The following is a 25,794-nucleotide window of genomic DNA, read 5'->3' on the forward strand; positions in this document are numbered from 1 at the left end:
TATTATGGTTTTTGTCCTTAATTCTGTTGATGTGATGTAGTGTGTCTATTGATTTGTGTTTATTGAGCCATCCTTGCATCCTGGGGTAAATCCCACTTGATCATGGTGTATAATCTTGTTGATTTCCTGTTGGATTCAGTTTGTTAGTATTTTGTTGAGGATTTTTGCAGCTGCGTTCATCGGGGTAGTGACGTAGAGTTTTCTCTTTTTATTGTGTCCTTGTCTTATTTTGGTATCAGGGTAATGCTGGCCTTGAAGAATGAACTTGGGAGAATTCTCTCCTCTTCAATATTTTTGGAATAGTTTGAGAGGAATTGAAATAAAAATGTGTAGAATTCAGCTGTGAAGCCACCTACTCCTGGGGTTTTCTTTGTTGGGAGACTTTTTATTATTACATAGTCATACATGTTACTCATTATTGGTCTGTTTAGGATTTTCGTTTCTTCTTGGTTCCATCTTGGTAGGTTGTACATGTCCAGGAATTTTTCCATTTCCTCTAGGTTTTCCAATCTGTTGACATACAGTTGTTCAAAATAGTCTCTAACGATCCCTTGTACTTCTGTGGTACCAACTGTAATTCTCCTTTTCTGTTTCTAATTTTATTTATTTGGGATTTCTTTTTTTTCTTATTGTAGCTAATGGTTTGTCTATTTTATTTATCTTTTCAAAAAAACCAACATTTTTTTCTTCATCTTTTATATTTGTTAGTTTCAATTTTATTTAGTTCCTCTTTGATCTTTGTTATTTCTTTTCTTCTACCACTTTTGGATTTGATTTGTTCTTGCTCTTCTAGCTCGTTGCAGTTCATTGTTAGGTTGTTTATTTTAAATCTATTTTTTAAACGTAGGAGTTTATTGCTATAAACTTTTCTCTTAATACTGCTTTTGCTGTATACCATAGGCGTTGATATGTTGTGTTTCTGTTTTCATTTGTTTCAAGAATTTTTTTTTTTTTTTTTTTTTTTGAGACGGAGTCTTGCTCTGTCACCTGGGCTGGAGTGCAGTGGCCGGATCTCAGCTCACTGCAAGCACCACCTCCCGGGTTTACGCCATTCTCCTGCCTCAGCCTCCGGAGTAGCTGGGACTACAGGCGCCCGCCACCTCGCCCGGCTAGTTTTTTGTATTTTTAGTAGAGACGAGGTTTCACCGTGTTAGCCAGGATGGTCTCGATCTCCTGACCTCGTGATCTGCCCATCTCGGCCTCCCAAAGTGCTGGGATTACAGGCTTGAGCCACCGCGCCCGGCCTGTTTCAAGAAATTTTTAAATTTCCTTCTTAATTACTTCATTGACCCATTGGCTATTCAAGGGCATATTATTTAATTTCTATGTATTTATACAGTTTTGAAAGTTCTCTTTGTTTTTTTTTTATTTATTAAACTTTATATTCTAGGGTGCATGTGCACAATGTGCAGGTTTGTTACATATGTATACATGTGCCAACTTGGTGTGCTGCACCCATTAACTCATCATTTACATTAGGTATATCTCCTAATGCAATCCCTCCCCCCTACCCTCACCCCACAACAGGCCCTGGTGTGTGATGTTCCTCTTCCTGTGTCCAAGTGATCTCATTGTTCAATTCCCACCTATGAGTGAGAACATGCGGTGTTTGGTTTTCTGTCCTTGCGATAGTTTGCTGAGAATGATGGTTTCCAGCCGCATCCATGTCCCTACAAAGGACATAAACTCATCCTTTTTTATGGCTGCATAGTATGCCATGGTGTATATGTGCCACATTTTCTTAATCTAGTCTGTCATTGATGGACATTTGGGTTGGTTCCAAGTCTTTGCTATTGTGAGTAGTGCCGCAATAAACATATGTGTGCATGTGTCTTTATAGCAGCATGATTTATAATCCTTTGGGTATATACCCAGTAATGGGATGGCTGGGTCAAATGGTATTTCTAGTTCTAGATCCTTGAGGAATTGCCACACTGTCTTCCACAATGGTTGAACTTGTTTACAGTCCCACCAACAGTGTAAAAGTGTTCCTATTTCTCCACATCCTCTCCAGCACCTGTTATTTCCTGACTTTTTAATGATCGCCATTCTAACTGGTGTGAGATGGTATCTTATTGCGGTTTTGATTTGCATTTCTCTGACGGCGAGTGATGATGAGCTGTGTCTGTTGGCTGCATAAATGTCTTCTTTTGAGAAGTGTCTCTTCCTTGTTGTTGATTTATAGCTTTATTCTGTTACAGTCTGAGAATATCCTAGATGTTATTTCAATTTTAAAAAAATGTATTGAGACTTCTTTTGTAGCCTAGCATGTGGTTGATTCTAGAGAATGTTCCATGTGCTGAGGAGAAGAATGTGCATTTTGTATCTGTTGGATGAAATGTTCTGTAAATGTCTGTTAGGTCCATTTGGTCTACACTGTACTTTAAATTTGATATTTTGTTGTTATTTTCTGTCTAGATGATCTCCAGTGCTGACAGTGGGATTTTGAAGCCCCTACTATTGTTGTGTTGGTGTCTCTCTGTCTCTGTCTCTCTCTCTATATATATATAAATTTATTTGAGATGGAGTTTCGCTCTTGTTGCCTAGGCTGGAGTGCAGAGGTGCAATCTCGACTCATTGCAACCTCCACCTCCCGAGTTCAAGTGATTCTCCTGCCTCAGCCTCCCAAGTAGCTGGGATTACAGGCATGTGCCACCATGCTGAGCTACTTTTTTGTATTTAGTAGAGACAGGGTTTCACCATGTGGGCCAGGCTGGTCTTGAACTCCTGACCTCAGGTGATCCACCTGCCTCCACCCTCCAAAGTGCTGGGATTACAGGCATGAGGCACTGCGCCTGACCTCTCTATTTAGATCTACTAATATTTGCTTTATATATCTGGGTGTTTTGTTGTTGGGTGCACATACACTCGTAATTGTTATATCCTCTTGCTATGTTGATCTCTTTATTATATAATTACGTTTTTGTCTCCTTTTTACAGTTTTTGACTTAAACTGTGATTGGTCTGAAATAAATATAGCTACTTTTGCTCACTTTTGAGTTCCATTAATGTGGAACCCGTTTTTCCATCCCTTTACATGTAGTCTATGTGTGTCTCTACGGCTGAAGTGAGTTTTTTGTAGGCAGCATAGAGTTGGTTTTTCTTGTTTTAAATCCACTCAGCCCGTCTATATCTTTTAATTGGGAAGCTTGGGGTTATTTTGCTCTTGATATCACAGTCCAGACATTAAGATTTTCTCACTTAAGTTACTTGTACACAAATGAATCTGAAGAGGAAGTAGAGTTTTTCTTTTGTCCTTTTGAAGATAGTAATGCATGATTTTGATTTCATGCAAGTGAGGGACTCACCATGCCTGTTGGAATTTTAGAATTTCTTTCCTGTTATTAGGAACAGCAATGATCTGTAATGGGTTCCTGGAATCATCCAGTGATGGTCTCAATATCTTAAAAGTTTCCTTTCATGTCTCATTTTCTGTTTCTCCCCTAGTAGCCATGAACCCGGGGCAGGAGATGGCCTTACATTTCCTTGGTTTCTTGATGATTTCTTAGCTTTAGTGTTTGACACAGTTAGGATTCTGGATAAAATCAGCCCTTCTGGGAAGTGTGTAAGTCAAACAAGGACTTTCTGGTGGCGTTATACAGGTTTCCTATGCCCCATGAGTACAGGAATAGCTCTCTGGGGAAGGAGTATGGGCACATGATGGCAGGGAGCCATTCTTGGATGGTCCCATCGTTCTGCAGGAATTCTCATGCAGGGAGAAGCAGCACGTGGTGACTGAGCTGGTAGGGATTCTGCTGTTAGTTTTGAGCGTTATGATTTGCTCCTGAAAGGTGATGTGGAATGAAGTGCAATATTTAGAATGCTGACATTCCTTGAAACAAAGATATAGAAAAAATCTTATAATTGCAGGGTGCCTTGTAGTTTTCAGCTGCTCTCATGTGGATCCTTTTTCATCCTTCTGAAATGCTTTCCCATGAGAGAGCATTGTCCTCTTTACATAGATGAGGAGCCTGGGTTTCAAATGGTTAGGAATTCATTGCAGGCATTGGAATCTTTGGTTTCCTGGAACATTTTCTATTCAAGTATAGACCACGTGGCTTCTAAAGGCTGGCTCATTCTTAACACCACGACTGGGGATCCAGCCTCACCTCTGGGGTGGGTGGCAGGAACTCCACAGCCATCCTGGGTGCTCTGGGGAGGGGTAGCTGAGCTGTGGCAGCCCGTCCCAGCTGAGCAGCAAGGCCGGGGAAAGCTCATTCCATTCCCCTTGGTTCTAACCAGGTAGAGGTTTACACTGCACATTTCCTTAGCTGGGAACCTTTAGAACTTTACATTTAACATCTAATCTGTGATCCAGGGGGTAGATACATGGGCAGTCACTGTACAATTCCTACATTTTTTGTATATTAAAATTTTTTTTATGTGTCATGGATGACAAAAGAAATGCAACCCCTTTGAGTTAGTTTTTCTGTACAGCGTCTTCTAGAATGAGGAGGCTGGCCAGGGTTTAGTTTCATCAGAAATCTGAATCTTTCTGGCCAAGAGACGGCATTAGGAAACTCTTGGTTGTGTGGTTTCCGGGAAAGAAATATTCTAAATGAGTCCAGGAATCACGTCTGTGGCGTTTCTACAGGAAAAGTGACCACTCTTGAAGCTTCACTGTCACCAACAAGAATGATTGTGATGGTTTCTAAGCAGTCTCCGGCCAATCTTGAGTTCCTTTATGCAGAGTGCTTTTATTCCAAGTGAGGTGCCCTTCTATTTAATGGTGACCTCCAGTTACTACAGGGATTGCAGCCGCATGGACGGGCGTGAACCTGCTTATCTCTGGCTCCCCAGCTTCACCTCTGGGGTGGGTGGCAGGAGCTCCACAGCCATCTTGAGTGCTCTGGGGTGGGAAGTCCCTAGTGGGAGTGGACGGCGCATGGCTGGGACGTTCCTGTCCCATGTTCCACACTGGCGTGTGCGTGTCTCTGCCCTGTTTCCTCTGTCCGTGCGTTTGTGGCGTTTCCTCCGTTCCTGCGTCTGTGGCCTGTTTTCTCCGTGCGTGCCTCAGTGGCGCGTTTCCTCCGTCCGTGCGTCTGTGGCCTGTTTCCTCCGTCCGTGCGTCTGTGGCGTTTCTTCCATTCGTGCCTCTGTGGCCTGTTTTCTCCGTGCGTGCCTCTGTGGCGCGTTTCTTCCGTCCATGCGTCAGTGGCGTTTCTTCCGTCCGTGCCTCAGTGGTGTTTCTTCCGTCCGTGCGTCAGTGGTGTTTCTTCCGTCCGTGCGTCAGTGGCGTTTCTTTCATCCGTGCGTCTGTGCGTCTTCTCCATGCGTGCGTCTGTGGCGCTTTTCCTCCCTCCGTCCGTCTGTGGCCTGTTTCCTCCGTCCATGCGTCTGTGGTGTTTTCTCCGTCGGTGGATCTGTGGCGTTTCGTCTGTGACTCTGTGGCCTGTTTTCTCCGTCCACGCTGAAGGCCGTCGCTTCTCTCTAGTCACCACTTACTGAAAGCTCCCTGTTTGCTGAGCCTGTGTCAGGCGTGTGGCGTGTGTCACCTGTGTGGCAGGGGTTTGTGTGACACACAGGGACACACGCTTGGGGACCTGCAGTGATGGGGTCATAGCCACGCAGCTCAGCCCTCGGTCTGAGGGTCTTGGTGCCCACCCAGCTCTTCCCGAAGCGGCATCGGGGCAGATCCCAGCTCTGCTTTCTCTCCTCGAGGCACCTCATGAGGTAAATTAAGCAAATTCTAAGGTAGGAAGCAGTTGTGAAATGAGACCTGGTTTCAGATGTGTATGGTCATTTCTCTTTACATGTTTACTTCATATACCCCAAATGATATACTTTTCCACCTGGTATAACAGTTAATTAACAACCATTACTGGTACACAATTCCATGAAGGATATTTGAGGAGGGCATAGTCTCAAAAACATGCTTTATTTTCACAGCTGTGATTTGCATGATAAACCTGTCAGGACTGTGACTTTCTTTTGTTATATTGTTTTTATTTTTAGACCCTTGAGAGGAAGTTATTTAGTGATTACTTATAATTGTGAAAATAATCTAATGATTAGAGAATCTCATTAGAACAAGTATTATATTTTCTGTTCCTTGTGTAAATGAAATAAATCTTTTTTTATTTTTAGTTTTTTGAGACGGAGTCTCGCTCTGTCGCCCAGGCTGGAGCTCAGTGGCCAGATCTCAGCTCACTGCAAGCTCCGCCTCCCAGGTTCACGCCATTCTCCTGGCTCAGCCTCCTGAGTAGCTGGGACTACAGGCGCCCGCCACCTCGCCCGGCTAGTTTTTTGTATTTTTAGTAGAGACGGGGTTTCACCGTGTTCGCCAGGATGGTACGACCTCCTGACCTCGTGATCCACCCGTCTCGGCCTCCCAAAGTGCTGGGATTACAGGCCAGGCTGATGTTGGCAGGAATGGTCACGTTTAAAATGGGTAAGATGTTTATGTGATGTGTGGCCCTCCCCCTATATTGTCTCTGGAACATTCCAGAACATCCATGCATGTGTGTGTGCATGTGTACATGTGTATTTGTATATGTCTATGTGCATGTACGTGTGTATGTGTGTATATGCATGTATGTGCATGTGTGCACACATGTATGTATGCACACGTGTACATGTGCATGCATGTGTGCACGTGCACACACGTTTTTGTGTGTATGTGTATGCACATATGTACATGTGTGTGTACATGTGTAGGTATGTGTATGCATGTGTGTGCACACAGATATACCTTTTCCTTTCATACAGGCTGTTTTGAGTTTTGCTCTTAGGCAGTGACAACTTTCCGTTTCCTCAGTCAGAAAATGGGTAGCTCACCATTAATAAAGATGAGCGTTCAATATCAAGAATCCCTAAAGACAATTGAAATTGTCATATTACATAAATAAATTCCAAAACAAAGGTAGTGTTCTGTACCATGTGTTCACATTGAACTTTCTTATAAAAATTGGTGTGAATGTTTCCCACTTATTGGAAATCACATGACTAGTTTAAGCCAAAACGTGGAATATTAATTCTGTCTTCAGATCACTTTTGCATATTTATGATTGATCTGTTCTGCTGTTCTGGAAGCTCTGAAAACCACTCTGTCTTACCCTAGCTGGTGCCACGGCTGTGAGAATTCAAGGAAACAAGGTGTTTGCCAGTTTAAGTATTTTAGATCTCAAGCTGCCTCTTTTCTGCATCATAAACCAGTCTTAAAGAAAGACATAGTGTGACTTGTAGTGGATTATATCAGTTTTATTTTCTGTGGCTGAATTATCACTCTACATTGTGAATTAATGTTATTTTTCAGATCGTCTTCATAACACAGGGAGGTTCTCCAGTGTTGAGTGCAGGTTCAGTGAAAGCACTAACACTGTTACTACGGACTTAAACAGACTTGTTTTCTGAGGTGATAACCCTGGAGTCAGGCATTCAGTGTCCGCCCATCTCTTCACTTGGTTCCGAGTTCTCGGTCCCCTCCCGCTCTCCTCCCCCTGCACCCTTACTTCTGTCTTACCTTCTTTTTGACTCATAGGCCCTCGGCAGATGTGTGTTGGGGGCAGGTGTCTGCTGTGAATCTTCGATAACCTTGGGAGAGAACTTTTTCTTTGGAGCAAGACCCCTCTCAATAAACTTTCAGTAGCCCGAGTATCGTCTGTTGTGTGAACTACTTGTGGAAAATGTTTAGCATTTTTCCTTGGATTTTGGCTGATCTTTCTCCACCTGCCAGTTTCTTCTCAGTTTGCCATGTCTGTACCCTCACCAACCCCGTTCCAGCCCTGGTTACATGTAATTGAAGCAGAGCTCTGCAGATGAGAGAGTGTGTGTCGCCCCCCGAGTTCCCTTCCTGGCCTCTGAGTGTGGTTGTGTTTTGTTCCGAGGGACGACTCTGAGGCTCCTGGCCCCTCTTTTGGAGCACCCCACACCAAAGTGGGTGTAAAATGAAAAATGAGTTTATGCTGTATTATTATAATTCATAGAGCAGATGATAAAAATGCTTGAATCTGAACAGCAGCTGAAAATGAGGACATGGTGCCAGTTTGGATGTTGGACAACCTTCTTGAAAAAAGCTTTCATCATACTTTAGAAACTGTGCATGTGCTGTTTTCTATTTCATACTTAGAATCTGTACAGTGTGTGCTGTATGAATGTGTTGTATGAGTGTGTTGTGTTGCATGTGAGTTGCGTGGGTTGTATGTGTATATTGTGTTGAGTTGCATTTATTGTATGAGTGTTGTGTGTTGTATGAGTGTGTTGTACGTACATGTGTTGTGAGTTGGATGTATTGGTTATGTGTTGCGTGAGTGTGTTATAAATGCCTATTGTGTTGTGAGTTGCATGTATTGGATATGTGTTGTATAGGTTGTGTGTGTTTGTGTGCATTGTGTGTTGTGAGTGTTGTATAACCGCATTGTACATGCGTGTTGTGTTGTTTGTGAGCTGCATGTTGTCAGTGTGTGCCGTGTGAGAGGCGGGGCATCCGCATGACTGCTCCTCAGCGAGTCCTGCCTTGCAGCCCCTTCCGAGCTTGTATCCTCCCGAGCAGCCTAGAAGTAGCAGCAGGTTTGCCTCTGCCCCTCCCCAGGAGGCCTCAGCCAGATCCTGCGCTCAGCCCGCTGCTGGGCGGCCTCTCTTGTCTCTCTTGTCTCTCTCGTCGTCCTCCTGCGCCTCCTCCTTCTTGGGACCTGCATCCTTTCTCTGTGCTCCCTGGCAAGCCACACCTGGGATGTGGGAGTTCAGGCTCTCCCCGAAGCCGTTTGCTCCTCCCTGAAGAGCGCCCCCCTTGTGAGCAGCTGGAGTGGATTGCAGGGAAGGGAGGTGGGTGTTCCTGTAGAGACCCTGGGGTATTACCTGGGGAGAACAGAGCCTGCGCTGGGCAGGCCGCCCTCCTGAGGAAGGGGATGGGGCGGGAGGAGCCTCTCGTGGACAAGGGGCCCCCCTCCTGCCCTCCTTCCCTCTATCCCAGTCTGTTGTGAGGGAGGGTGGGGCCCTAGGTGACTTCTATGCAGATCTTCAATTATCCAGGCTGTGAAACAAATACTTCTGTTTTTAAGATCAGAGGAAATCTCCTTTTGTTTGTCTGCCTTTTATTTTATTTTATTTTATTTTACTTTTTTTTGAGAAGGAGTTGCCCAGGCTGGAGTGCGGTGGCGCGATCTTGGCTCACTGCAACCTCCACCTCCCGGGTTCAAGCAATTCTCCTGCCTCAGCCTCCTAAGTAGCTGGGATTGCAGGTTCCCGCCACCACATCTGGGTAATTTTTGCATTTTTAGTAGAGATGGGGTTTCACCATGTTGGCCAGGCTGGTCTCGAACTCCTGACCTCAAGTGATCCACCTGCCTCCGCATCCAAGGGGTTGGGATTACAGGCGTGAGCCACCACGCCTGGTCCGTCTGCCTCTTAGTTAGAATCTGTGTATTTTATGTTTTAAATTTCACTTTTCCAGGTCAGAGCAGTAGTGTTTGTTTTCTGTGGTGTTGCTATGAACGTCCCTTACGATTAGGAGACTGGGTTGGTGCCCTCTCCCTGGCGCCCTGCTCTTTCAGATGAGGTGGGGGTCAGCTTGGCTGCTTCTGATTTTGGGGGGTGCACTGCTTCTTGGGGCAGCTTGCCGGCAGGGGCTGCCTGTGGTGTTTCCTGGGGAGCTACATCTGTCCTTGTAGGCCTGGGGAAGTAGGCTGGCCCTGACTACACGCCTCAACACACGTGCCTTCCACCGGACCCCAGGCCCAGGTCCAGACCCCAGCTGCGTCCTGTGTAGCCTGTTCAGCTGCTGCCACCACGGCTATTGAACTTTTAATACCTGTGCGCAGACAGGCCACGGGCCCACCTCGTCAGCTTTGTTTACCCCCAGTTCCATGTTACCTGTGCAGAAACCGGCTGCTCCCTGCAGTCCTGCGGGCGTGGTTTCCGCGGCCCCAACTCAGGCCGCAGGATCTCAGTCTCGGTGATTCTGCTGCAGCGGGCCGGGCTCTGGGAGCCAGCGGCTTCTCCACGCGGCTGTTACTCATGTGTTCACATCGGTGCAGGAGGGAGGGCGGCCGGGGAGGGAGGCGGGGCGCTCTGGATTCTTCTCACCTGCTCCTCACCGGCTCTGAGCGCAGACCCGCCGTTCTTCTCGTTCGCTTCTCCGGGGATGCTGGGAGACTTTCGCGGGTGGGGAGTGATGCCTTTTGCTTTCTTCTCACCTTCCCAGTAGGTGCTGAAGGAATAATTGATAATAATGAGGCCAGTTCGGAGAAAACAAAAACCCACAGTGACCTATGTTACGTGGTCTTGTATTACTCCAGATAGCCCGTCTTTCCCACGGACTGGCAGCCGCGCTCCCTTCCTCCACCGTAGCCCCGCGTCCAGGGAGGAGCTGCGGGACCTCTGCTGTTCCAGGGTCCTGCTGGCCTGCGTTGGTGACGGCCAGCGCTGAAAAGTGAGAGCACCCCATAAACGCCACGGCAGACTTCGACGTCTGCTGGGGGAGGGAAAGCGCTTCTCTGAGTGATTTCCACTTGATTATTGACCTCTTATCAGCAGATGGTGTGGAAGGATGAGGGAATTCGTCTGAGATTTATGGAGTGTTCCTGTAAGAGATAAGCCTGGCTCTGGTTTCCTTTCCATCTCACATCGGGTTCGTTTGATTGATGTGTTTTGTTTTGGGGAAGCTGCTGAGGAGGAAAGTCACGTGAGGTCTTCGCCCAGGGATTCCCCAGTGTGAGAATCTGGCTGTGGTTTCGCGCAGCGTGTGGGTCTGGAGGATGGAGGCCGCGTCCCAGTCGGCGTGTGCCTCGTCACGTGGCGGTGAAAGCATGGATTCCACGAGTCTTTCGCTAGAGAAAATCCAGGCGCTCCCAACCCACTGTGTGTGCTTTTCTTTTGGAAATGTCTCTAACTCATACTGGACTTAGAGTTTATTTAGTGTTTCTTATGTGAAGTTTCCTGGAACTGTTGAAAATATTTTCTATGCTGGGTGATAGCATTACTGGACTCATACAATTAAAACTTTTCCTTTAGATTACATAATTATTTATTACCTATCCCCCGTTTTTTTCCAGTTAAAAAATCACCACCTAGAACAATGTCTTAATGATGCCACCATGATTAGTATTAGAATTTAGCTACAGAGTGAGGTTAATAATGAATTAAGAGTCACGAGTATATAATATAAAGCATGGTAAAGGTATCTGTGTATTTTATGAGCCATCCAAAGTGAAAAAAAAATTAGGGTCAACTCGCAGGTACAGAAATGTTATTTTTATTTTCTGTTTTATTCAGGAAATCTAAATGTTTAAAGCTGGTTTTTTTTTTTTTTTTTTTTTTTTTAATTTCGAGGTCAACTCCAACAGAATCAATCTGTTCCTCAGCAGACCCAGGGTAGAGTACAGGTGTTGAACAGATTTGGGGATCTGCTAGTCGTGATTCAGTAGATATTTTCTTGTTAGTTAGTAATTAAAACATTTTATAGTTATAAAGGTTTTAATGTACTTTTTGAGCTTTATTACTATTCCTTCAGGAATCTGTGAGAACTCTCTACTTTGTTTTTTCCCATCTATTTAGTGTTACGTTAGGAGTTTTAATTCCTTCTACCCTGATATTTATTTTAAAAATTCCCTATATATTTGTAGATATATATTTGGTGCATTTTAAAATGCTTGATACATTAACATTTTAAAATATCAAAAATATTTTAGAATATACATTTTTTAAAATGTAAAAAGTAACAGTATAAAAATTGAGGTACATAAATTAAAAAAAATCATCCTTACAACTCTTAGTACCAATGATTTCTCTGTAGCATTGTGAAGTTGATTAACCTGGACATATGACAATGATCAATAGTGTTAATGTGCCAAGTTTATAACTAGGCTTACGCGTGTCATCTTATTGGATGATTTATTAACCACATGAAACAGCCAGTGTTACGAAAAGGGACGTTTGAGGTTTAAAGCCTTGCCTGGGTCCTGCTGGGGGTGAGGTGGGTCTGGGCCTACCCAGGACTGCTGATAAGGGAACACAGCGGACTTGGTGATTTTTAGTCAAGAACTCACGGAATTTCAATGTGTTTCCCAAAACCATTCCTTCTTTTCTCTCTCCTGGAGTGAAATAGAATTGTTAGGTCCATGTGTTGTGTCTTGTGGAGGTTTATTGATTGCAAGGCCCCAGGCTTTGCACAACAGGCAGATGGGAGTTCCTGTGTGGAGATGCCCTGAGCTACGTTGAAAACACTTAATCCTTTGTGTCCGGGCTTTTCCCCTCAGCACTGTGGATGCTCCGGCCCAGAGAAGCCTTTGTGGGAGGCCGTCCTCAGTGCCTGTGATGCTGAGAATCACCCCTGCCTCCCACCCTCTGGTGTGGCCCCCCGGAGCCTGTGTGGGAAGCCTTTGTGAGGAGGAGGCTGTCCTCAGTGCCTGCGGTGCTGAGTGTCACCTCTGCCTCCCATCCTCTTGTGTGGCCCCCTGGAGCCCTTGTGGGGAGCCTTTGTGAGGAGACTGTTCTCGGTGCCTGCGGTGCTCAGCGTCAGACCTCTGCCTCCCACCATGCCATCAGCATTCCTCCTCCCAGCAGAATCGCCCCTACTTGAGAACCGCTGCTTTAGGTGGTGGCGTGAGACGTGCAGGTTTACATTTCTTCATTAGGAGTTTTAAATTTCTGAAAGTCTAGTTGTGGTGACTGTGAAACGTACCTGAATGCGGACCTTCGAGTAGACAAGCTTCCGGAACTGTCATGGCACACGCATTTCAAGCTGCCCAGGTGTAAATCTGCATACAACTTTATTTCTCAGAGATCTGGGCCTTTTTGAGGCACGGATCGTGCCATCTTTGCGTAGCTGCTTATGCCTCTTAAGTGCTTCTGTGTGCTGGAGGCTGCTGTCCTGTCCCTGCTTCCTAGGATGCAGGGCTGTGGAATTTCTGCTGTGTTCCATGAAGGGTTAAAGCGTTCCAGGGAGGGAAATTCTGAGATTTTCCTTTTTAAAGACACTTTTAGTCAGGGAAGTGCTTTCCAGCCAAGTCCATCTGTTCTCTCCTGGAATGGACAGGGCAGCTACCGTCCGTGTTCCCGAGCCTCGAAAGCCGTTATGAAGTTCCCGCCTGACCTTTACTTTCCCAAGCCTATTTCAGCTGATTTCAGCCGATCTCAGCCTTCCCTTGTCGATCTTTCTATTCATTTAGTTGGCGTCCTTGCTTTCTTGTACCATCTCCCAGTTTTCCACAGTTTATTTACACTGGACATAGAATTACAACAGAAACTCACCCATGCTGGGGTAGGGCTGCCCCAGGGGTCTCGCCCCTGCAGACCACACTGCCCACTGGAGAGTGGTATCACTGGGTCACAGTCACCATCTGCTCCAGGATGCTCCAGGAGGGTCCAGAGTGTTTAGAGTCTTTCCTGGACATAGATACCCTTTTGTCTGACGTTCAGATAAAACCAATCACCATATTCAGTGAATCAAAGAGATCAGAGCTGGGAACGGTTAGTGCGCATCCACCTCTCCCGAGAGTGTTCACGCCTCTTCCACGCGGGGCTAGGCTGCTGCTGAGCGTGGTTCTACTGGCTGTGGGTGTGGCCTCTTTCCTCAACCACAGCCATCGCAGGCCTGCCACAGTTTTGATTCTTCTAGAAGAAAAAAGGCAACACAAGAGAAACAAGATATGTTAGATTGGAAACCTTTAAAAATTATTTCCTCAAACATTGTAGATATTTTTTGCCCATACCTAATTTGATAGCAATTTAAAAAAGATTAAAATGAAAAGAAAATTCCCCTATATCAAGTCTTTGAAAGGCATCCAACTTAGTTTTCATACAATTATTCTCTTTTTGGAGTCAGACTTTACTGGTTTCAGTAATGTGTAACAAATGCACCGGCATGAACAGGTTTAGGAGCAAACAGCTGCTTCATGGTTAGAGTTCAGCTCGCGGGGCCCAGCTGTGGGGGTGCAGCCTGAGCCTGTCTGTGCGCCAATAGGGCTGGTCACCTTGAGCATCTGGGAGTGTCTGGGTAAGTGAAGTCTGGACAAGGCAGCATCCACACATCTGTGTAGTTCTCACTCTGTCCACGTTATCCAGCAATGCCACAAAATTCTCAAGTAAGTGTTCTCCAAGTGCATATTCAGTTAGTGTTTGGAAAGTGCATAGGTACCTCATAGAGCACCTTCAGGAGGAGCTAGGAGCCCAGGAATGAGAGCAGGTGTGAGGCCTGTACTCTCTTTGCATAGATAAAATATACATGTGCATATCTGAGGCGAGAAAGTGAGATTGGGGCCAGAATGTGGAAGTCCTTACCTGTCGGATACTAGGGAGCCACTGAGGGTTTCGGAGAGAATCGCGCCTCTGATGTGCGGCATGCCCGGGGGGGACAGGGCAGTCTCATACAGGGCACTCGCCCTGGCGAGAGGAGGAGAGAAGGCAGCCAGTGAGCTGAGGGATTCGGTGCCTGTGTCAGGAGGGGAAGAGGGAGTGCAGGAAGGCGGATGAAGCTGCGAGTCTGCACCCCGTGGTCGGCGTTTTGCTTTGCCGGAAATCAGGAGGAGAAGCAAGTGTGGATCTGACTCGGAGATACTTAGAGACACCACTGCAAGCTGCCAGTTTGGAAATACAGGAGGAGGCTTGGGGAAAATCTGGAGCAGGGTGCATTTGGGAGCCTCTTACGTAGAAGTGGAGGTCAAGTAGCCAGAGTGTGAGGCGTGCATGTCTGGAGAGAGGAGGCCAAAAGAAAGCCTGCATTTGGAAATGGAGGAAGGGTTGGAAGACCCAGAGAAGGTCCTGCTTAGAGTCCAGAGAAGAGCTGGATGGCGCAGTTCACTAAAGCCCAGAGCCGAGAGTTTACAGGAGAAAGTCCCAAGTGTTGCTGAAAACCAGGGGGCAGGACTCCAGTTGGAGCCTGCGAGGGGAGCCTGGTGGCCCTGATCCCTGAGAGCAGCCAGAGCCTGGGGGTCTCGGCGGAAGTGGGTGGGAAGTGCAGGGAGCAGGTGGAGATGGCCCTTCAAGGCCTGGTGCTTCACACGGGCAGCCAGCCGTGGACCAAGACACAGCTGGAGAGGGGCCTGAACCCAGAGCGTCTCCAGGAGGAGGAGGGAGCCAGGAAGGGCAAAGGTATCCGGAAGAAAGGGGGCAGGCATGGAGCCAGGTCCCCAGGGGGGCTGCAGTCTTCTTTCTCTGTTCATGGACTGGTTGTTGGTTATTTTGAGTTCTCAAAGTCATCCACTCGGTGCGGTCCAGAGAAAGTTCCCAGGGGTCTCAAGCCCAGAGCAGGCCTTGTGCTTTTCCGAACACTGTGTGTTGCCTCAGGGTTACCGTCCATGGCTAATTCTAGCGTGTCTTTTGTTGAAGTCTGCAGAAGAGCCTCAACCAGCACCAGCTTTTGAAGAACTCATAAAACTTGTGTTCTTCTGATTCTGGGATTTTTGCCTGAAATGCCTCGTACATTTTTAACTAGGTGTTGTTAGCACTTGTGTTACCGCATTTGGAGCTCTGTATTTTTGTGATGTGCTAGCTGTGAGGATGGTTAAAATTAGATTCCTAGAAATCAGGTTATAGGAGCTCTCGGCCACGCTTCCTGGGTTATGTTTTGACACCTCATAGTGGATCCCGTTGCGGTGGCTATTCTTAGTATTTGTGGAACACCTGACTCGTGATGCTAGGAGAATGTGATTTGTTTTCTTTGGAAGTCTAATGACCTTGTAGAGTCTTTATACCTGTCTTTTATAAATCAGGTTTAATATACTTGAAAGTGTCCTCATTGTGCCCTTGAAAAGCAGGTGCACATTTTACAAGTCATCCTTTTAAAACCCTTGTCTTCAGCCTGTGCCCTTTGTCTGTTTTGTTTCCTTCACTGCAGCATCATGAAACAGGGACAAGGGCTAGAATCTGTTTCATACAGAGAGCTTGAAACAAGGACAAGGACTAGAATCTGTTTCATACACAGAGCCGAACTGTGCTGAGCGACCTGCTTTGCCGACGTCTGTTTCTGTCGTGAGAGGGAACCCAGGCCTCTTGACTTTTCCTTTTGTACATTTTCCAAAAGAATATTTTTTCCTCTCTCGGGTCCATTCCACTGTGGGATTCTCTCCTAAGGCTGTTTCTTTGCCTTCCATTTTGACAACTATGATTTAGTTTCCGAGATGATGAAAGGGTAGTGAAAAGGCCTGGGAAAGAGAAAGCAGGAAGGGAAGGAATTATCTCATGATTTTAGTCAGAAGGAAATCACTCAGACAGAAACGCTATTACAAGTGGGTCAGATCCCAGGAAGTGGGATTGAATAAGTGGCATCGTATCACACAACTCTGTTTTACATTCTTGCTGTTGCCAGGGGTAACGAAAAGAACGAGTATATTCATTCCGAGGTCAAATATATCTTTGCTGACTCTGACTAAAATTAGCAGAATTCGTTCAGTTCAAGTTTGAGAATACTTTTACAGAAGAGGGTCTTCGTGCACGTGTGCCTATTTCTATTTGTATGTTCACATGTATTGGAGTATAAATGTGTGTGTGCTGTGTGTGACACCTCATTCTTTGAAATCAAGAAATGTGCAGTAGAGCTTATTAATTACGAGAAGGTACATTTGGGGGATAAACCACTTTGTTTAGAATTGAATAATGGGGTCTTTGGGGGTGTATATATGTATGTGTGTTTGAATTCTGTGTATGAAAGTGTGTATTGCATGTATGTGTGTTGTGCATGTGTGCCTTTGTGTGTAATGTACACATGCATGCATGTGTATATGTGTGCATGTGTATTTGTGTTGCATGTATGTGTGTGCATGTGTTACATGTTTAAGCACGAGAGTGCACGTATGTGCAAGTAGGCATGCATGGATGCTCGTGTGTGTATAGTTATACATGTATATTTGTGCATGTTATGTCTATGCATTTACCTATGTATGTGTGTCAGAATGTATATGTATATGCATGTGTGTTTGAGTGTTGTGTGTATGTGCATGCATGTGTTATGTGTTGGTATTATGTGATTATGTGGATGTGTGTGCGTGTGTGAATGTATGTATTGCATGTAGGTGTGCGTGTGCATGTGTATGTGTGTGTGATATGTGTATGTGCATGCATGTGTTATGTGTTGGTATTATGTGATTATGTGAATGTGCGTGTGTGAATGTATGTATTGCATGTAGGTGTGCGTGTGCATGTGTATGTGTGTGTGATATGTGTATGTGCATGCATGTGTTACGTGTTGGTATTATGTGATTATGTGAATGTGCGTGTGTGAATGTATGTATTGCATGTAGGTGTGCGTGTGCATGTGTATGTGTGTGTGATATGTGTATGTGCATGCATGTGTTATGTGTTGGTATGTGATTATGTGAATGTGCGTGTGTGAATGTATGTATTGCATGTAGGTGTGCGTGTGCATGTGTGTGTGTGTGATGTGTCTGTGCCTGCATGCATGTGTTATGTGTTGGTATTATGTGATTATGTGAATGTGTGTGCATGTGTGAATGTATGTATTGCATGTAGGTGTGCATGTGCATGTGTATGTGTGTGTGATATGTGTCTGTGCATGCATGCATGTGCACATTGGATTTGTGAGTCCTCTCTGGGAGGGGCATGTTCCTGGAGACAGTGCATGGGATCCTCCGCTGTCCTCTCAGGCAGAGAGATATTGTGAAGGTTCGAGCCATTAGGTAAACGTGCCTGATGTTCTATAAAATATATATTTAAATATACTACTGGGGTTAAATATATGTTAAATGGGTGCAAAGCTGTTATATTGCATTAAAAGTCATGTTAATACTTCCTTGTTAAAGGCTTTGTGAATGATTTCCTGTACACGGGACATAATACACCACACAGAATTACAGCGGGTCAGTGGTGATATTTGCCAGGAGGTCTGGCTTATGATTGGTATTTCTAGTTGCAGACATGCAGGTTGAGCTTTGCTGGACTTAGAGGAGGGTCATTGACTCTGCCCACTGAATGATACCAGCGTCTCTGCTGCTTCCTTTTTCTGCTGGCTTCATCCAGAGCTGGGACAGCTGCTCTCAGACGCACTGTACTTTTCTCTCCATAAAAATCTGCAGCATTTGTTAGCAGCCCAGTAGCAGACCCAGTGTCAGGTCCAGTGTCAGGTCCAGCATCAGGTCCAGTGTCAGGTCTAGGGACAGGTCCAGTGGCAGGTCCAGTGGCAGGTCCAGCCAACTTTCCACATGGCGCATGTGAAAATGTACCCTCTTCCTTCCATTTTTTAAAGCAGTAGTTATTAGTAGAGCCTACTGCCATTTCTCCTTGAGCTCCTCACAGTGGGTGGTAAGCATTTGCTTTATGAAAGCAAAGTTCCATGCTCTTTGTGCTAAGTCTCCTCTGCCTTTCTGTGAGAGGCTAGAATTGGGATCGACCCTTGGCTGTGCCAGAGCCGTGGTACCTGTCTCAGTTCTGGAATCTACTCTGTCCTTGTTGCCTTCCATCCACCGACAGCCGTCTGTCTTCCTGTCACTCCTTCAACACAGAGTCCAGCAGTGTGCACACAGGTGAGCCTGTGTGAATGCTGGTTTTGTAGGATCTTATCGGGACCTTAGTCATCTTCACTAGAAAACCAGACACTGCAAAGGACTTACAGAAAAGCCCAAGGAAGCCGTATCAATAGAATCATAGAGACAGAATTCTATAACCATAGGAAATGGCATTGATTATCATGAAATGTGCATTTATGTGAGGCATAGTAAAACATCACATTTCTTACTGGGTAAGAGCTTGGAAAAGAGAATATGAACGTATAACGGGCTCTACTCTTGTATCGTGGAGCATGGTAAAGTGATGCAAGATATTGTATAGAATGGAACAAACAATAGAATTATACAGAGTAGCGCAGAATAGAACAAATAGTATAATGTTGTATAGGGTAGCATAGAATAGAAGAAACAGTGTAACATTATATAGTATAGTATACAATAGGACAAATAGTATCACATGGTCTAGAATAGAACAAGTGGGATTATATTATAGAGTATGCAGTTGAATTAATGATGTAGTATTGCATAGCACAATATAGTCTAGATTGGAACACACAGCATACCATTAATATTACGTAGTGTGGTGTGGAATAGTGGAGTCACATGGCACAGAACAGATAGTGTTCTGTAGCACTGACGCAGGAGTTTTGCTCTTTAGCTCAGCTGGGTCCAGGTTCTTGTCTCACAACCAGGAAGAAACAGGCACGTGGACATTGAAGAGTGAGTGCAGTGGAACTTATTAAGCTAAAAGGAAAGCTCTCAGCGAAAAGAGGGGTCCTGAGAGCAGGTTGCTGGTCGCCACCTTCCCAGTTGACTACAAGGGCTTTTATATAGAAGCTGATGGGGCTGGGCTCCCTGTCTGTGTAAGGAGTGAATTTCTGGTGGCTCCACCCCATTCCCCTGTGCTCATGGGGACCCTTAGTCTGCTGTGAGCATGTTTAGGCGAGCCCCCCGCGCAAGTCCCCCTATCTGCACAAAACATGGGCTGGAGGCTCTCTGGGACCCTTCCCTTACTGCCTGCCTAAAGCAAGCTGGCTAACTCCTTTACGTATGGAAGAAAATAGTATAGAATAGAACAGATAGTACAGTATTATATAGTATAGAATGAAACTGTAGTGTTCTATCGTAGAGAATGGAATAGTATAGAATAGAACAAACAGATTGTACGAGTGTAGTATAGAATAGTAGCCTCGCGCAGCACGGAGCAGTGCTGTGCTCCCTGTGTACAGAGTGTAACCACCAGGAGAGCGTTCTTCAGTGGGGTGTCACTGACCCTTCATATTTCTTTGGTTCTGTGGAAATGAGGACAGGGAGATAAGAGAGGGGGAGGAGGTTGGTTTTCTTACCTTTTTTTTTTTTTTTTTTTTTGAGACAGAGTCTCGCTCTGTCACCCAGGCTAGAGTGCAGTGGCAAGATCTCGGCTCACTGCAAGCTCTGCTTCCCGGGTTCACGCCATTCTCCTGCCTCAGCCTCCTGAGTAGCTGGGACTACAGGCGCCTGCCACCTCGCCCGGCTAATTTTTTGTATTTTTAGTAGAGACGGGGGTTTCACCGTGTTAGCCAGGATGGTCTCGATCTCCTGACCTCGTGATCCACCCAGTCTCGGCCTCCCAAAGTGCTGGGATTATACGCTTGAGCCACCGTGCCTGGCGGTTTTCTTTTAAGGCGCTTGTTACTTCTTGGGGATCATTTGATGGTCCCCTTTGGTAGTGTTCTGTGAAGCAGTCTGTGTACTCTGTGTAGGGTGAAATGTGGAGCAGTCTGTGGATCTGTGTAGGGTGAAATGTGAAGCAGTCTGTGGACTCTGTAGGGTGAAATGTGGAGCAGTCTGTGGACTCTGTAGGGTGAAATGTGGAGCAGTCTGTGGATCTGTGTAGGGTGAAATGTGAAGCAGTCTGTGGACTCTGTGTAGGGTGAAATGTGGGGCAGTCTGTGGACTCTGTAGGGTGAAATGTGGAGCAGTCTGTGGACTCTGTAGGGTGAAATGTGGAGCAGTCTGTGGACTCTGTGTAGGGTGAAATGTGGAGCAGTCTGTGGACTCTGTGTAGGGTGAAATGTGGAGCAGTCTGTGGATCTGTGTAGGGTGAAATGTGGAGCAGTCTGTGGATCTGTGTAGGGTGAAATGTGAAGCAGTCTGTGGACTCTGTGTAGGGTGAAATGTGGAGCAGTCTGTGGACTCTGTAGGGTGAAATGTGGAGCAGTCTGGGCTCTGTGGAGGGTGAAATGTGGAGCAGTCTGGGCTCTGTGGAGGGTGAAATGTGGAGCGGTCTGTGGACTCTAGGGTGAAATGTGGAGCGGTCTGTGGACTCTGTAGGGTGAAATGTGGAGCGGTCTGTGCACTCTGTGGAGGGTGAAATGTGGAGCAGTCTGGACTCTGTGGAGGGTGAAATGAGGTGTTTTATGTAAACAGTTGTCTCGTGCCTGGCACATGGCAGAGCCTCCGTGGATCTTGCTGTTGTGAACCCTCTGATAACTTCTCTGCAGTGCCCTCCACACCATAAATACCACGCATTGTGGGAAGTCCGGGCCTTTTCAAGGGCTCGGTTTCATTTTAACAGCAATTGGCAAGCCCTGCATATTTGGAATGGCCAGATCATCCTGCACTGAAATGACTTCACCTGTCCAGCTGGGTACAGAAACGGGCTTCTGGCATTTCTGTCTTTTCTCCCTTTCTTTCATCTGGCAGTCTCTTCAGGGAAAGGTTGACTTTGTTGTCAGGAAAACACTGATTAGCAAGAGATCAGATAGCAGCTGTGAAGAATGAAAGCGACACCGCAGTGCCTGATAAGGAGAGATGCACCGCCCTTTGTGCTGCCAAGGTTTATGGAGCGGAATTCCCTGACGCCACTACCCTCACTTCCTGCACCTGCGTCTGCTGTGGGGTCATTTCCTTATTGGACTTGTCTGGGGACCTCCTGAGGGGTGGATGGGTCAGGACTGGGTTATCTGGGGAAGGTGTGCGCGGCATTCCTGTTTGCAGTCTGTGTCCCTGTTGGAAGAGATGCTTTTAGCACATCCGTTAATCCAGACGTGATTAGCAAGGGGTGTCTCTCCAGGTAAGAGTTGGTGCATCTCTGCGGCCGGGCGCGGTGGCTCACGCCTGTAGTCCCAGCACTTTGGGAGGCCGAAAAGGGCGGATCACGAGGTCAGGAGATCGAGACCATCCTGGCTAACACAGTGAAACCCCATCTCTACTAAAAATACAAAAACATTAGCTGGGCGTGGTGGCGGCACCTGTAGTCCCAGCTACTCAGGAGGCTGAGTCAGGAGAATGGCGGGAACCTGGGAGGCGGAGCTTGCAGTGAGCTGAGATCTGGCCACTGCGCTCCAGCCTGGGCGGCAGAGCGAGACTGTCTCAAAAAAAAAAAAAAAAAAGAGTTGGTGCATCTCTGCTGAGCTACTTCTGACTTCATCCTTTCTCGTCTGTTACAAAGAGAACTTTGGTTTCTCAAGGTTTAACAATTTTTTTTTTTTTTTTTTTTTTTTTTTTTTTTTTTTTTTTTGAGACGGAGTCTCGCTCTGTCGCCCGGGCTGGAGTGCAGTGGCCGGATCTCAGCTCACTGCAAGCTCCGCCTCCCGGGTTTACGCCATTCTCCTGCCTCAGCCTCCCGAGTAGCTGGGACTACAGGCGCCCGCCACCTCACCCGGCTAGTTTTTTGTATTTTTTAGTAGAGACGGGGTTTCACCATGTTAGCCAGGATGGTCTCGATCTTCTGACCTCGTGATCCGCCCGTCTCGGCCTCCCAAAGCGCTGGGATTACAGGCTTGAGCCACCGCGCCCGGCCAGGTTTAACAATTAATGTCAAAGAGCAATTTGGTGTTCTTTTTGAGTCGCCAGCCTTGCTGTGGATGATTCGTGAGTCCTTGATGGTTAGGGCCACAGCACAATCGGTGGACCGTCTGTTCCCCACCCTGGTGGAGACTTTCTCACCCAAAGAAATGTATTCTGTTAACATGTCTCAATTAGAATATTTTCATAGGAGACAGAGTTATGGCTCTTGTTTCAATTTGTAATAGACGATTACTGTAGCAGGGTCAAGGTTGAGACTTGCAGTGTAGCTCATGGAAAACATTGATTAGAAACACCCAAAATATATCACCAGCTTTGTTGCTGCAGCTCCAAGGGACTAGGAATGCATATGTTGTTTTTTTTTCTCTTGTTATTATTTATTATTTTTATTTTTGAGATAGAGTCGTGCTCTGTCACCCAGGCTGGATTGCAGTGGCATGATCTCAGCTCACTGCAACCTCTGCTTCCAGGGTTCAAGAGAATCTTGCATCTCAGCCTCCCGAGTAGCTGGGATTACAGGTGCCTGCCACCATGCCCAGCTAATTTTTGTATTTTTAGTAGAGACGGTGGTCTCACCGTGTTGGCCAGGCTGGTCTTGAACTCCTGACCTTAAGTGATCTGCCCACCTTGGCCTCCCAAAGTGCTGGCATTACAGGCATGAGCCACTGTGCCTGGCCACCACGACCATTTTAAATGTGGCACTGAATATCTGCCCCCCTTTTTTTTTTAAGAAGTGCAGACGTCACCCCTCACACCTCTGTTCTGGAGCTGGTCTGGGCTGGTCAGCAGGGCTCCCAGGCTCGAGGCCGTGTCTGAAGTGTTGTTGGACAATGTGGATCTGTGACCCCTTGGTCTTTGGGGATGTGGGGCACCCCGAGACACCCACAGTCTTGCGAGGGTTTACGGCTCTGTGTGTGGCTGCTGTGAGACAGCTTTGGGCAGGGAGGAAGAAGAGCAGAGCCCATCTGTCCTGGTGCGGAAAATGCCCAAGAAAGTAAAGAAATGGTCCAAAAAAACCATCATCTGCTCTGGTGCCATTTCTGTTAAAAAAAAAAAAAAAAAAAAAAAACCACTCTGAGTGTGGTTCTGTGCTTGAGGAGGGTAGAAAATACCTGGAAAGATGCACAAAGTGTTCTTATGGGGTCAGTGCCAGGAAGTGGGATGGGAGGCTTGGGAGTGTGTGGAAAGGAGGACGTGGCGTATTTTATTCTAGCTTATTTGGTAGAGCAAGTGATAACAGTGAAGCTTGAGTGATCAGAGCAGCTCGGCCTGGCCATGGGTAGATCCCAGCATGTCCCGCCTCCCGCCTCCGCCTCCCGCCTCCTGCTGCAGCTCTATTTCTTGGTCACAGATGAGACAGGTGGCCTTAGGCTGTGGGTGGAGGAGGGGCAGCTCGGTGTCCCCAGCACGTGGCTGTCCAGGCTGCTCTTGGGCCAGCCTGAGGGAAGGGGCAGAGAAGAGCTGGGAGGGTGCACAGTGCGTCCCCCTCCCCCGCCCTCGGACTGGAACTCAGTTCTCAGCCTCGGGCTGGGAGGTGAGCCCAGGCTGCTGTCAGGATGGAGGAAGATGCCCTCAGGACGGAGGAAGAGGCCGGTGGAGTCTGGTCAGCAGCCAGTGTGGTCTTTACTGCAGGGGATACGCAGTGCGCCGACTCGCAGGAAAACACTCTGCTTTAGTTTTTGAATTTTGCTCATTCTGTTTATCGTGCTGGTCATGCTAAGATTTGGATGTTGTTGGTAGGAATCAGTGTCAATTGCATACAGTTGACTCTTGTACAACACAAGCTTGAGCTTTGCGGATCAACTTATATGTGGATTTTTTCAACCAAACTCAGGGAGAAAATACAGTGTTCTGCCATGTGAAACGCATGTTGGAGGGCTGACTCTGTACAAGCAGAAAATACAGTATTCCTGCCATGTGAAACGGGTGTCGGAGGGCTGACTCTGTACACGCGAAAAATACAGCGTTCTGCCATGTGAAACGCATGTCAGAGGGCTGACTCTATACACGCAGAAAATACAGTGTTCCTGCCATGTGAAACAGGTGTTGGAGGGCCACTCTTTGTACACGCAGGTTCTGCAAGTCCACCTGTGGGGTTTGCATGTGCCTGGATTTGGTGTCCATGGGGTCCTGGAACCGACTCCCTGAGGACAGCGAGGCTGTTTCTAGTAGCAGGTGGTTTATTTTGTGTTTTCCCCCTGGCTCCACACCCCATTCTCAGGGACACGGCTGTCACAGGGGGACCAGCTGGGGCAGGGGAAGAGTGGAGGGCACCTGGTGGAAGTGGCCGTGGACTCTCTTAGGAACGATAACCGTGGCCCCTACCATAGACGAAGATGTTGTCGGCCTGTGCTCTTCTCGTGTTGGTCTGGGGCACGCAGTGGCTATGGGCTGGCGTGGTCCACAGCCCGGTCTGGGGCACACAGTGGCCGTGGGCTGGTGTGGTTTACCGCCCATTCTGGGGCACACAGTGGCTGTGGGCTGGCGTGGTCCACAGCTCTGGGCACCGTGGTCCCTGACTCTGAAATTGCATCCAGTGCTGTGTCACCTCGGGCCAGCTGTCTCCTGAGGGGAAGGGAACAGGGAACAGCCCTCCCCGCGTGGCCTCCCCAGCACAACCCACCCCCAGGACCTCCAGTGTTGAGCCTGCTGGGGGCTCCTTTCTCCTGGGGGGACCTTGTCCCAACAAGAGGACTCCATGGGCTGCAGGAGGTATCGAGCTATTTTCTCTCCTGGAACTGGGTTGCTGGCAGCTCCCAGATGCAGGAGGAAAGGCTCAGAAGTGCCTTCCTAATAAGGAATTGTTGACGTGAACTTTGGACAGCAGACACTGCTTACATTTCCTTTTCCATTTTGATGCATTAATGGTGTGCGGCAACACCGTGACACACGGGGATGCGAGTGATTCCCCCCCCCCGCAAGGGGGCCATGCACCTGTTTGATAATAAGAAGGCATGCTTCTCTTACTGCAAATAAAAACTTCGATGGTTTTCTGCCAGAAAGACCCTGTCCTTTACGTAGGATACATAGAGGATCCTTTGGCAAGTGATTGGGGATTTGGGGTTAAACTAAAAAGAAATTAATTTCATTTTATAGCACTCTGAACACATTTGAGTTAATTATTCATAGAGAATTTGAATAGCACACACTGTTCTGACTTCCGATTTCCGCCTAATGAATGGCATTTGCTGTAACGTGACAAAACCCTGAGTCTTAGAATTATTGGATAATGTGAAAAAAGGAAAAGTTGGTTCTCTGTTCTTTTGCTTTAGGGAAATTATATTATTTTTACAGTTACTTAGTTTTCTCCTTTCCAATAAGAAAAATTGCTTTCTTACTACCTGAAAATTCGTGAAGGTCAAGGGGACACACGCTTGCAGTGCATTAAAAGCCACCATCAAATGTGGACGTGGACTCAGTTTCCCCCTGTTCTCGCCCATCATCAAATGTGGACGTGGACTCAGTTTCCCTCTGTTCTTGCCCACTATCAAATGTGGACATGGACTCAGTTTCCCTCTGTTCTCACCCACCATCAAATGTGGATGTGGACCCAGTTTCCCCTGTTTCTCAACCACCATCAAATGTGGACGTGGACTCAGTTTCCCTCTGT

The 25,794-nt window shown here is 46.9% G+C and overlaps 2 protein-coding genes across 2 annotated transcripts in view; one reads left to right on the plus strand and one right to left on the minus strand.

Moving 5' to 3' along the window:
• LOC115900047 (disco-interacting protein 2 homolog C-like) overlaps positions 1-25,794 on the plus strand; it is a 208,349-nt gene that overhangs the window by 13,273 nt on the left and 169,282 nt on the right. The window lies entirely within an intron of this gene.
• Positions 8,554-24,884, minus strand: PRR26 (proline rich 26). Its single transcript, XM_030938890.1, is given in 9 exon segments — positions 8,554-8,712; positions 10,024-10,147; positions 10,254-10,362; positions 13,189-13,243; positions 13,371-13,551; positions 14,218-14,319; positions 24,510-24,594; positions 24,639-24,812; positions 24,815-24,884. Coding segments are annotated over 9 exon segments (1,059 nt in total).

This window comes from Rhinopithecus roxellana, chromosome 10 (assembly GCF_007565055.1).
Source record: "Rhinopithecus roxellana isolate Shanxi Qingling chromosome 10, ASM756505v1, whole genome shotgun sequence".
Classification (NCBI taxonomy): Eukaryota; Metazoa; Chordata; class Mammalia; order Primates; family Cercopithecidae; genus Rhinopithecus; species Rhinopithecus roxellana.